General features: G+C 44.2%; 1 protein-coding gene across 2 annotated transcripts in view; it reads left to right on the forward strand.

Annotated features, from left to right (window-relative positions):
• Window positions 1-13,256, forward strand: part of LOC137541128 (glycogenin-1-like) — a 41,341-nt gene that overhangs the window by 6,779 nt on the left and 21,306 nt on the right. For both annotated transcript variants that reach the window (XM_068262279.1, XM_068262278.1), the window contains exons 2-4: window positions 3,933-4,014; window positions 6,481-6,622; window positions 8,674-8,848. In XM_068262279.1, coding sequence (XP_068118380.1) covers window positions 4,008-4,014; window positions 6,481-6,622; window positions 8,674-8,848 — 324 coding nt within the window. In that variant the 5' untranslated portion in view covers window positions 3,933-4,007. The remainder of the gene's footprint in view (window positions 1-3,932; window positions 4,015-6,480; window positions 6,623-8,673; window positions 8,849-13,256) is intronic.

Here is a 13,256-nt window from a genome sequence, read left to right on the forward strand (position 1 = left end):
GGTAGCTGGGTATATGTGCCTTCAGTATAGGATGGCTGGGTATATGTGCCTTCAGTATGGGGTAGCTGGGTATATGTGCCTTCAGTATGGGGTAGCTGGGTATATGTGCCTTCAGTATGGGGTAGCTGGGTATATGTGCCTTCAGTATGGGATGGCTGGGTATATGTGCCTTCAGTATGGGATGGCTGGGTATATGTGCCTTCAGTATGGGATGGCTGGGTATATGTGCCTTCAGTATGGGATGGCTGGGTATATGTGCCTTCAGTATGGGATGGCTGGGTATATGTGCCTTCAGTATGGGATAGCTGGGTATATGTGCCTTCAGTATGGGATAGCTGGGTATATGTGCCTTCAGTATGGGATAGCTGGGTATATGTGCCTTCAGTATGGGATAGCTGGGTATATGTGCCTTCAGTATGGGATAGCTGGGTATATGTGCCTTCAGTATGGGATAGCTGGGTATATGTGCCTTCAGTATGGGATAGCTGGGTATATGTGCCTTCAGTATGGGATAGCTGGGTATATGTGCCTTCAGTATGGGATAACTGGGTATATGTGCCTTCAGTATGGGATAGCTGGGTATATGTGCCTTCAGTATGGGATAGCTGGGTATATGTGCCTTCAGTATGGGATAGCTGGGTATATGTGCCTTCAGTATGGGATAGCTGGGTATATGTGCCTTCAGTATGGGATAGCTGGGTATATGTGCCTTCAGTATGGGATAGCTGGGTATATGTGCCTTCAGTATGGGATAGCTGGGTATATGTGCCTTCAGTATGGGATAGCTGGGTATATGTGCCTTCAGTATGGGATAGCTGGGTATATGTGCCTTCAGTATGGGATAGCTGGGTATATGTGCCTTCAGTATGGGATAGCTGGGTATATGTGCCTTCAGTAGAAGTAAGCTGTGCCTTTATTATAGGGCGGGCACGCTTACCTCCCTCCAGCGGTGGCGTCCTGGCTTCACTCCCTCAGCCGTGGCTGTCTGGAGGGCAGATATGCAATTCGGCGGCTGAGGGAGGCTCCGGCGGGCAGTGTGAGTGGAGGTGGAAGTCTCGCTTCAGGTCCCGCCCCCAGCCATGACACTGTCATGGCAGAGCCGCCCCTGGCTTCTCAGCCGCGCCTCTCTTCCAGATTGGCTGTGGCTGCGCTATCGGCGACCAGCAGCAGAATCTGATATGCCGCGTTCTACAGCTGCTGGCCACAAAATTCAATGGGACGTGGCCATGAGGCCGCGATCTACAAATCAGGCGGTCGCAATCTACCAGTAGATCGCTAATGACCTATTGGGCAGCCCTGCTGTAATGTATTTCTCGATCTGAAAAGAAATGTGAAAAAATGTATCGTGTGGCCACCATAACGATAGTTCACTCTTACCACTTCTATGTAATATGAGGGACTACAAAAAAGTGGTCCATTAAAAGTATATTCACTCAGTTTAACCCAGGGCTCTTGAGGCGGTACAAAAATCATCCAACTCCTCAGTTTATGAAATCAGCGCAGTGTTCTCCCCAGGCTCTTTTAGCTGGGTGCTCCACCCGGCTAGTTTTGGTGAACACCCGGCTGTTATCAGCTCACCTTCTCCTATGCTGTAAGCAGAGTTGCTCACAGAAGCACTGGCCCTGCATTCCCCACCCGGTTACTTTTTCATGCCACCCGGCTGGAAAAAAAATTCTGTGGAGCACACTGTCAGCGACTCCAGGTACCCAAAATTGCTCCGACTCAACAGCCCTTGTTTACCCTTCTACTAAATAATCTCTATACACATTCTCATTTATCTTCCTCATAAAACCAGCGATCTCCAGTGGGCAGTGACACAAAAATGGCATCAGAGCACTTTGGATTGAACAGTGGCATGACAATGGTCTGCCAATCCGTTAGCGGAAGTGCTAAACTGAGGACCTGGGAGTGCATAACTAGCCACACCTGAGTAGTTTGAATGGAGCGATCATTCAGTACGAGCAACTAACACTGGCGGCTCAGTCTGCATGGACAATAATCGCTGACTTTTACCATCGTTGGTTCACTTTTTTCTTAACGATTCTGTGACATGGACAAATAAGAGCAGTACAGTTATGAGTGCTGGACTTTGAACCGGTATTAATCACGGCACTAAACGTTGTTGCACAAGCGCTGTCCACTTAAATGAAAGGATAGCTGTCTCTATACGTTGATACCGGCTTTTCCTGTTTGCACAAATGCCGCAGTCGATCCCCCTCATCGTGCTACGTCCTGGATGCTACATGCCTTGTCCAGGATTGGCTAAGCACGGCGCTTCTGTGTTCCCATGTGCGGGTTAAAATACGTGTTTACCAAACAATGGGAGCAGAAAAGTGTATAGCATCGGCTTAGCATGATGTCCGGCCCTAACATGGATTATTTCAGATGCGCGTATTGAGCCGATCAACTGATTATTTGATAAAGTTGAACAAGGTGGTATGGGCACTCTTAGTAGGGACAAAACAGAGAACCACATTATCCGCACTGGTGGATGGCTATACACAACTGGGGGTATCGCCTCCCTAAATGTATGTTATGTGTACAGCGCTTCCACCTCAAATATTTAGTACTAGCTAGATACATCTGGCTTCTTCCAGATAGTCAGGCTGACCTTGTTCAGACCAGCTATCTCGCTTGTGGTGCCGCTTAAAGATGCTCTTTTCCATATGCCCAATACTTCCTCGTTAAAAACTTGGAGCAGAAGCCTCCATAGCATAATTCCGTTTAATAATATTCATAAAAACATAGGCTTGCACTCACATGTACATAAAAGATATGCACATATCAATATAGGACGTCCTCATCCACTGCTCGATACTTGCGTCTCTGGTACCGCCGCACCTGAGGCCACGCCCTACCGGTTTCGTCACGTATGACTCATGGTGAGCTAATGACAGCTGGGTGCTCACCAAAAGTAGCTGGGTGGCGCACCCGGCTAAAAGAGCCTGGGGAGAACACTGCGCATAGAGGATGTCCTGGGAAAGTCTACAAGGTATGGGCTAAGTGGGTGACATCGCCCTTACCCGTCACTTCATAATACTGTATATACCCTTGTTTGATGGTGATTAGTGATCAGGTATTACTACATTTTTCTGTGTCTTATGCTTACGGATGTCGCTACCCTCTTAAGTCTTAAATTTTTCACTATTGGTGATTGTTGTTGTTGCCTGTTGCAATACGTTATAGAATGATATCTTATCGTTTTTCTTTTGCTACAAAAGTCACCTTTTCAAAGTATTCTATGGACTTTACCATTGTATGCTCTTTTTACTTACCTGTAGTTTTTGGATTATAAGACGCTCCGGCATAGAAGACACACCTAGGTTTAGAGGGCAAAAATCAGGAAAAAAAAAACGAAACTAAACCTAGGTGTGTCTATGGTGCAGGGGCGTCTTATGGACCTTTACCCCCTAAACTGTCTATCTAAGCTACGCTGCCCATGTACACCAGCCCCTGCTACACCACACTATGCTTCACTTACCCCTGCTATACTATACTTCACTAACCTCTACTGCCACCACCAAGTACACTACACTTCAGTAACCCCTGCTGCTACCATCAACTACACTACACTTTTTTGTAGTGTTGCCAATAAAACTTGTTCAAAAGAAAAAGCCGGTAGCAGCCAGATAGACACATTGTTTTTGCACATGCATTCAGCTTATTAGGCACAATTTTGACACGGTTTCCATTAAGAATGGTTGCCATAACGCCTTCTAAACAGAGTTGTTCTCTGAAATGAGTTCACCCTCTGCCCGATTATGTGCAGGTCAGCTATTGATTTACAGGCTGGAATTCTTGGTATGTACAGTTATCAAGGGATGAGGAAATCTTATATAAGAAGGGAAAGGTTGTACTATGGTGTTTACTAATGATAGTTCTAAAGCCACTAGCAAAATCTGAGTTGTTAATACTGTTTACATTCTATTTAGAAATCCAAAGGAAGATTGCATGGTTGGCTGAGACACTCGTTTCCACAGCCGTTGAATCCAGTTCCGTCCATCAGAATGCCTGGTAAGTGTGAGGTCACTGTGCTTTGCTTTGTAGTTTGCTGCAGTCTCCTGCACTTCAAAAGGCCAGCTGACGTGAGCTGTGGAGGGAGGAAATAACTGAGGGTGAGCTGTACATATACGTGACAACAGGAGGTCACTGTAACCTGCATAGAGCGTGACTTGGGGGCCCAGCAAATCATGTTCTTGCTACACAATGGCTGTAGCACTTACAAGTATGTTTACATATATATTTATATTCTATTCACTGCTTATGTAAGCCCTTATTCAATTCACGCTTTCTCCTACGTTTTCCCCTAGGAGATTATATGTCCTCTCCTGTTTAAAGCTGAATGGAAATGAAGTAAAAAAAAAAAAAAAAAGTTTCACTTACCTGGGACTTCTGCCACCCCCTGCAGCCGCCCTGTTTCCACACAGCCACTCACCGATGCTCCGGTCTCCTGCCGCAGATCACTTTCACTTCGCGCAGTTCCAGTGCTACACGTGCCCTGGTTAACCCTCCCGTAGCCGGGACTGCACTGCGCAAGTGCAGTAGAGATTATCTCGTACTGCGCAGGATGCTCCTGGCTGTGGGAACGCATACGAGGATACGTGTGGCCAGGGCACAGCAGAGGTCAACTTGCAAGTTTGCTTCCACTGCAAGAAGAAAAGCGAGCCGCGGTGGGGGAACGGAGGATCAGTCCAGGGCAGCGAGAGGCACAGGTCAGCTGCAGGGGGCTGGAAGAAGCCCCAGGTAAGTGAAACTTATTTTTGTTTTACTTTATTTCAGTTCTACTTTAAAATAACTTTTTAGTACTCTGCAATTGAAAAAGTATCAAAAATGATGTAGTATTTTCTCACTTGCTGGGGGAGGGGCTTTAACCACTTCAGCCTTCAGTGTTGTTGCACCTTATGCTTCTGAGCAACGTTCATCTCCCATTCATTTGCCAATAACTTTATTACTACTTATCACAATGAATTGATCTAGATCTTGTTTTTTCCACCACCAATTAGGCTTTCTTTAGGTGATAAATTTAAGCTATTTTGTGAAATGCATTTTAACGGGAATATTAAGAAAAAAATGGAAGAAAAAATCATTTCTGTTTTCAGCCAGTATAGCTTTAAAATACTTGCTACCATAATTAAAACCCACGTATTTTTTGTCCCGGTTATTACACCATTTCAATTATGTCCCTATCACAATGTATGGCATCAATATTTTATTTGGAAATAAAGGTGCATTTATTGTAATTTACTCGACATGCATATAAAAAGTTCAGACCCTTAGGTAACTTTTTTTTTTTTTTTGTAATTTTTATTTTTTTTTAATTATAAGTTATTTGGAGGTTTTTGAAATGGGGAGGTAAACAGATACTTTTTAAATGTAATTGTGTATATTTAAAATCAAAATATATGTAGATGTAGTTTTACTATTTGGCCACAAGATGGCAACAGTGACTTTTTTTATATGTATATATATATATATATATATATATATATATATATATATGTATATATTCATATTCATCCTGGAAGCGAGAGCTCTCACTTACAGGAACTGTAGGGATGACGTGACACTTCGAAAAATCGCAGCTTTTCAGAGAAGCCGTCGGTTTTTCATACGGAGACATAGATCAATGAATGGGAACTATGTTCCCATCCATTGATCTCCGGGGCGGCGGAAGCGTGCGGGGCCAGCGGCAGTTAGTGCAGCCTATCTGGACGGATATATCCATCCGGATAGACTGAAGTGGTTAAAGTGTACCCTAGGTGACATGATGAGATAAACCTGTCTATGTACAGTGCAAAACATGTTAAAAACCAGGCTGTTTTATTTTGCTTTTAGGCATGCAAGTGACAGCTTCTGTCTTATCTGTACCTTGTCAGGAATATAGTAAACATCACTATTAAGCTAATTGCAGCCATAAAAGTTTTCCTGGCAATACACAACTTCTGAGAGCAGAAGTGATTCAGAAGATGGATGGTTCCATACTGTGCCTGTGCAGAATACTCCAGCCCACGTAGTGATCGGCTGAGAGCAGAGCTGCAACGAGAGACATGGCTGCAAGGGGCTGGAGGAAGCCTGGGGTAAGTAGATCTGAGGGTACTATAGGTTGCCTGACGCTTCCTTTAAGGGGCATTTCATTGATTAGGTATGAAAATATCACCTAGGAGAAAACGTGAATTGAATACAGGCAGTAGTATGTCAGCCTTTGTACCTGGCTTGTTCAGCTAGTGGCAGTATCCTCTGCTATCCAGCCGTGAAACATTTCAGTGTATTTTCCTCCTTTAGGAGCCATCCTGGTTCTTTTGTTTCACCACCCAATCCGTAAATCATCATGCGTAATAGTAGCAGTCAGTGATGCAGTATATTTGCATTATTGATCTAAAACTGCTGATCCATCTTCATATGAATAAACATTTAACACTACACTTACTCTTTAATGTGATGGAAGATGCACTTATTTTATTTTTTTTCTTCGACTTCTAGTTACAGACCAAGCGTTTGTCACCCTCGGCACCAATGACCTGTACTGTCAGGGTGCGCTAGTGCTTGGACAGTCCTTGAGGAATCACAAAACGTCCCGCCAGTTGGTAGTGATGATCACCTCAGAGGTTACAAGCCGAATGAGGTAAGCCTGACAGTTGTGTTACAGTAATGAGGCTTCTTATGAATGGCAAACAACACAGCAGCCAATGCAATGCTGGCTGGGGGCAGGGAGGAGCAGTGTGGCATCACTTTACCTCTGAGGTTGAGGACCCCAGTAGATGAAGATGCAGGGGATGTTGAGGGTAAGCTTTTCAGTTGTGGGGGGGATATGGGAGTCCATATCCACAAACACTCAGTTTTTTGTGGATATGGGCTTATATTTTATTGAAAGCAGCTCAGCTGTTTGCTATCGATTCCGAGATCTAACCTGTATTAACTCCATGCAGTAGTGTCTTGGCTGAGATTCAGATCTGAAATTTGGTATGCATGCTGCTTGCGGAGGGTGATCTGTGTACACAGTAGAATCCCTTTTAACTGGAATTCAAGCAACCGGCACTCATGACCAACCGGCAATTCCCCAGTGGCCACGGGGGCACGCCTCTTACTATCCTAGCAATCCAGAGCACAGTGGAGTAGACTTACCACAGCATCGGGTGAACCGTCCTCTCCTTACAGCTGCTACATCCTCCATAGCCCCCCAATATGTCACGTGACATACATTGGTAGCCCTATGGAGTAAACTGCGGCTGAAAAGATGGCGCCTTGTGCTGTGGCATGGTTCCTCTGCTGCGCACTTCTCTTAATAGCTGGGGTTGAGGCTCTGTCTGATGGGGTCCACCTGTTTCTAAGTGGAGAGGTTGACTGGGCATATATTGCTGCCAAGCAACCAGAAAGTACACTTACCCACCAAAATCCCTGTCTGTGCTCGATAAGAGAGTAGTATTATAATATTTTTGCTAACTTGCTAACCTTCAAGCAATCCTCACTGTTTTCTCTATTAGCCTGGTGAGGGTTAAAGTATTTTACCACATAGTAATTGACAATTCTTAAAACAGAATCCAGTCCAGTTTGCTAGATTACTTAAAGGGGAACTTCAGCCTAAACAAACCTACTGTCATCAAGTTACATTAATTATGTTAATTAGAATAGGTTGGTAATATCTCTTACCCACCCTGTTTTTAAAAGAACAGGCAAATGTTTGTGATTCATGGGGGCTGCCATCTTTGTCATGGGGGCAGCCATCTTTTTGGTTGAAAGGAGGTGACAAGGAGCAGGAGACAGTTCCAACTATCCGGTTTCCTGATTACCCCTCCCAGCTGCACATGCTAGGCTTCAAATGTCAAATTCAAAATGTGAAAAAAAAAAAAATCAGAAATCCCATCATGATTTGCACAGCATCAGGGGAAAAAAGCCCGGGCAGTTTTCTTCTGTGCAGCTAAAAAATGAGGCTTGTATAAGAGAAACAAAGTTCTGATGCTGTGAAACTGTTAAAGAAACACCAAGCCTTTTCAGTCCAGAGGTTCACTTTAAAGTGGATCAAAATCAGGGCTGTGGAGTCGCTACAAAAACCATCCGACTCCTCAGTTTATGAAATCTCCGACTCCGGGTACCCAAAATGACTCCTTTACTCTAACTCCTTAGTCTAATACTTACCAGGGCTGTGGATTTGGTATAAAAATCTGACCCCTCAGTTTATGAAACCTTCGACTCCAGGTACCCAAAATTGCTCGGACTCCCGACTCCACAGCCCTGAGCAAAACTTGGAAATTTCTCTTTGCTTTAAAAAATTAGCCACAGCATGATGATCGTTAAGGAAAACATTCCTTAGTTTATGAAAATCCCCTAAAAAAAACCAAAAAAAAAGCTTTTGCTGGGAGCACTGAAAAGGTTAAGCCTCAGTTTACTGTATGGGGAGCTGCCTTGGCAGAGCTCTCCTACAATCTATTCACAGTTGTTGATAGAACTAATTAGACATGTTGATCTGCCTAAACACAGATCACAGAGAAGTTGACTTATTCAGCAACTGTATGTAATCAGACTTATCATTGAGTACTGTGCAAGAGTTCAGGACCGCTTTAACTTGTCCGTAACAGGGGTCCTCAGACATTTTTTTATTAAGCCTTTTCTAGTGACCCCCTATTTATTGTATCTGATAGTTTGCAGAGTGCTTCATTTTTGCTTTTCTGTTTAAAGAGGAATCCTCAATCACGTTTTTGACCAAGTAGTGGAAGTGGATGTTCTGGACAGTGCAGACTCTGTACGCCTGTCTTTGCTGAAGAGACCAGAACTGGGGATCACCTTTACCAAGATTCAGTGCTGGACCCTCACTCAGTACACTAAGTGCGTCTACATGGATGCCGATACTATCGTAAGTCTACATTGGAAACCTGCCCTGACCTATGAATTCTTGTTTTTTATTATTGTGAAAATGAATGCTACATTGTGTATAGGCATTTGGGTGTGAGGAAAGAATTATAGGGCTAAGTTTCCCAAAATTATGAAATGAGCAGGAACACCTGGGCTCATAAGCAATTCACTTTTTCTCCTGACATTTCTCATAGGAGTTCATCTTTCATCTTCTGTTTTAAAATAACTTTCTAGCACTTTGCAATTGAAAAGCTACCAAAACACAGGTGACCAATTACAATCAAAATTATAATTTTATTTATTTTTTTGGTTAGCTGGTGGTTTTAAAAGGCATTTTATTGGCAAGTTTAAAAATATCACATAGGAGAAAACTCAGGAGAAAATGTCCATTGCATATGGCTGCTGGTCTCCGGGGATTCTCTGGGGCAGAAGGCTATGTGACTAGAGGCCGCGTTACACATTCAATTTATTTATTAATGACCTAGTAGATGCAGTAGTGAGCAATGTTGCTATTTTTGCAGATACAAAATTGTGCAGAATCATCAACTCTCAGGAAGATAGTGTCATATTGCAACAGGATCTGCATAGGATGGCTATATGGGCACATAAATGGCAGATGAAATTCAATGTTGACAAATGTAAGGTCATGCATTTTGGACGTACTAATGGTCTAGCACCATACAAAATAAATGGGATACAGTTGGGGACATCAAACTTGGAGAAGGACTTAGGAGTACTCATCGACAACAAGTTAAAAAATCGTACTCCATGCCAAGCCGCTGCAGCTAAAGCTAACAAAATTTTGGGATGCATTAAAAGGGAAATAAAAACTCGAGATGCTAGCATAATATTGCCCCTGTTTAACTCTCTAGTAAGGCCACATCTGGAATATGGAATTCAGTTCTGGGCACCACATTACAGGAAAGATATTGCAGTTTTAGAGCAGGTGCAGAGACGAGCAACAAAATTGATATGTGGGATGAAAGGTCTCACTTACCAAGAAAGGTTAGATAAACTGGGTTTATTTAGTCTAGAGAAGACGCCTTAGAGGGGATCTATTTAACATGTATAAATACATCAGTGGGCAATATAATAGCTTGGCGGATGAGCTTTTTGTCCCTAGGCCTTCTCAAAGGACTAGAGGACATGATCTGCGCATGGAGGAAAAACGTTTAGCCATTTATTTAGGAAAGGGTTCTTTACAGTAAGAGTGATTAAGATGTGGAATGCATTGCCACAGGAAGTCGTTATGGCAAACTCTATACCTGCATTTAAAGGGGGCTTAGATGCTTTCCTTGCGTTGAAAGACATCCATGGCTACAATTACTAGGTTATGCCTAATGATGTTGTTCCAGGGATTTTATCTGATTGCCATCTGGAGTCAGGAAGGAATTTTTTTCCCTTTTGGGGCTATTTGGACCATGCCTTGTGGGTTTTTTTCGCCTTCCTCTGGATCAACAGGGGTATGTGGGGGACGGGCTGGAGTTGTACTTTGTACTGGTTGAACTCGATGGACGTATGTCTTTTTTCAACCAATTTTTTTGTGCTGAGTTGTGCGGCCCTGAAGCGAACCTTTAGGCTTCTTGCACACAGGGACGTTACAGGCGCACGTTAGTGCAGCCTGTAACGCTCCCCCAACGCACAACAATGTAACAAGTGGGCTGTTCACACTGCCCACATTGCGTTACATTGTAACGCTGCAAAGTGCTGCATGCTGTGCGTTCTCCGCAGCTAAGCCGCGTTAGACTGTTTGCACATGCTCAGTCATGTTGGGGAGGAGGGGAGAGCGGCCGGGCACATGGCTAATTAATATTCACTGCACTCAGTGACGTGCAGTGTTTACTTCCTGGCGAGGCTGCTCTGTGCGGCGATTGGCCGGGCGGGACCACGTGATGCCGCATGCGTCCAAGAGTACGCATCACTGACGCCAGAGTGAGCTGCACAACGCGGCTCACTCCGACGTCCACACCAGAGCACCAGGCGTTGCGTTAGGGGCACGTTATGTGCCCTATAACGTCCCCTAAACGCAACGTCCTGGTGTGTAACTAGCCTTAATGCTGCAGTGGCCCAATTATGAAAAATGGCCTGGTCTTTAGGGGGGTTTAACACCGCGGCCCTTGAAGAGACTCTGTAACAAAATTTTCAGCCTTATGCTGGGAATACACGTTTCGTTTTTGCCTTCGTTTTAGCCTTCGATTCGTTCGGTAAACGAATCGAGTGTTGAAAACGTATGTGAAAATAGTCATAATCTCATTATAGTTTTGATTAATAGACCCCAAAAACCGAGCAGGGTTTAGTGAGTTTAAGCATGCTTTACAAAACTTTTACCGCATTCGGGAATTCAATTATTTGACCAGTGCTCTTAGTGAATTGAGGCCAATATGCCATTACGATTCCTCTTCAAGACATAGGGAGATTGGCCTCAATTCATCAAGCATTGCTTAATTCGGTGATCCTGAAAACAGCTGAATTTACAGAGCATTTAGGAAAATGTCAATTCATAAGGGCTGTTTCCGCATGGAAAGCTGAAATTACCGAGCAGTGAGGTAAATTACCGGCTTGTGCAGTAAATACCTCAACACATATCCGTAAATGTCAATTCATCAAGGTTACATGCGGTTAAGCCAAGTTTTTTATGTTTGATCTTTACCGGCTGCTCTGTGGTGGCGAAAACCAGCTTCGAATGCCTTCTGCCTGGATATCCCAGTGATTGGCCCGAGCAGTGAGCCAATAGAAATGGCTCCGGTCTTCAAGTCTGGATGATCGCATTTGATAGGACCCGCAGGCTTCTCCGATGGTTATAGCTTTTGTACACCCCAGGCAGAGCAGAGAGATCACGGAACAAGAGGCTTCCCCTGAGGCCGTTCAGCGGTTCCTTAGGTTCTTAGGTAATTTCCCCACTAACTCCTCTGCATCTTCAAACAGGAACCTAAGCATGGCATGTGTACTGTCTCCTGGAAGTTCTAAGCTGTGGCAACTAAATAAAATGTTATGGCCCATACTCACGGGCAACTTTTTGGGCCTGTCGCCAGCACACGTGGGCGACAGGCTGACGACAGCTCCTCGCCAGGTCCCTCCGTGTACACACGCGGAAGAGGGACCAGCGGCGCGACGGAAGCTGTCGCCGACGTTCCTGTTCTGTCTTCTAAAGCTTTTTATCTCAAGTGTCAGTCACTGTATTCAACAGTTCAAAAGTTCACTGGCCTGCTCTGTAAAATCATTTAGAATGCTGAGTAGTGGGTAAACTGCAAATATTAGAGAATGATGCAATGTTATAAATAAAAAAAAACCTATCTAGCTTTAAAAAAAATTATGAGCATATTTTCTTTGCTACTAATGTTCTAGTAATTATCTGTACTACGCAACCAATTCATTATCAGATTTTTTTTTTTTTTTTTTTTTTTTTTTTTTTTTTTTTTTTCCCCTTCACTTCAGTGTCTCTTTAAGAAAGACTAATCGACGGATTCAAAACGAGCAGAGGCAGTATAACAAACATGCACATCTAAAGGGATAAGGGGGGGATGCCTCTTGCTAGTGTAATGCTGTAGCACAAACCGCTTGTAGCAACAGAGACAACTCGTACTGCTCTGCTGTTTGTGAATGGGCTTCAATAAATTCCGGAGACTTCTACAGCACCAGTCTAAATTACTGAATGCGGTATTTTAATGACTGAGTTTATTTATTTATTTTAATAGAGCAGCCTTTTATGAATCGAGGCCATTGTCTTAAAGGGAACCTAAACTGACAAGGATATGGATTTTTCGTTTTTAAAATGCCAGTTGCCTGACTCTCCTGCTGATCCTGTGTCTCTAATACTTTTAGCCACAGCTAGGGCTGCTCAAATCCGGATCCGGGAGACATCAGGATAGTTATCTGGATATCTCCCAGTTACCGGGGTGTGTCAATCTTGCCTGTCTAACGTCTTCTTCGTCCCTCCCTCGGTGCCTCCCACCATTCGCTCCACGCGCGTCACGTGATTACAAACACTTCCTCCTTCAACCCGGAAGGAGGAAATGTTTGTAATCACGTGACCGCCGCTTGGAAGGCATCGTGGGAGGCGCCAAGGGAGGGACGAAGAAGACGTTAGACAGGTAAGATTGACCCCACCCTGCACAGGTAACTGGGAGATATCCGGATAGCAACTATCCAGATGTCTCCCGGATCTGGATTTGAGCAGCCCTGGCCACAGCCCCTCAACAAGCATGCAGATCAGGTGGTCAGACTGGATTAGCTGCATGCTTGTTTCAGGTGTGTAATTCAACCACTACTGCAGGTAAAGAGATCAGCAGGGCTGCCAGGCAACTGGTATTGTTTAAAAGGAAACATCCATATCCCGCTCAGTTAAGGTTCCCTTTAAAGCTGAATAGGGGGCTTCTCTCTGCCAACTGCAAGAAGCTCCTCCCACTGCT

Source organism: Hyperolius riggenbachi, chromosome 12, assembly GCF_040937935.1.
Source record: "Hyperolius riggenbachi isolate aHypRig1 chromosome 12, aHypRig1.pri, whole genome shotgun sequence".
Taxonomy (NCBI): domain Eukaryota; kingdom Metazoa; phylum Chordata; class Amphibia; order Anura; family Hyperoliidae; genus Hyperolius; species Hyperolius riggenbachi.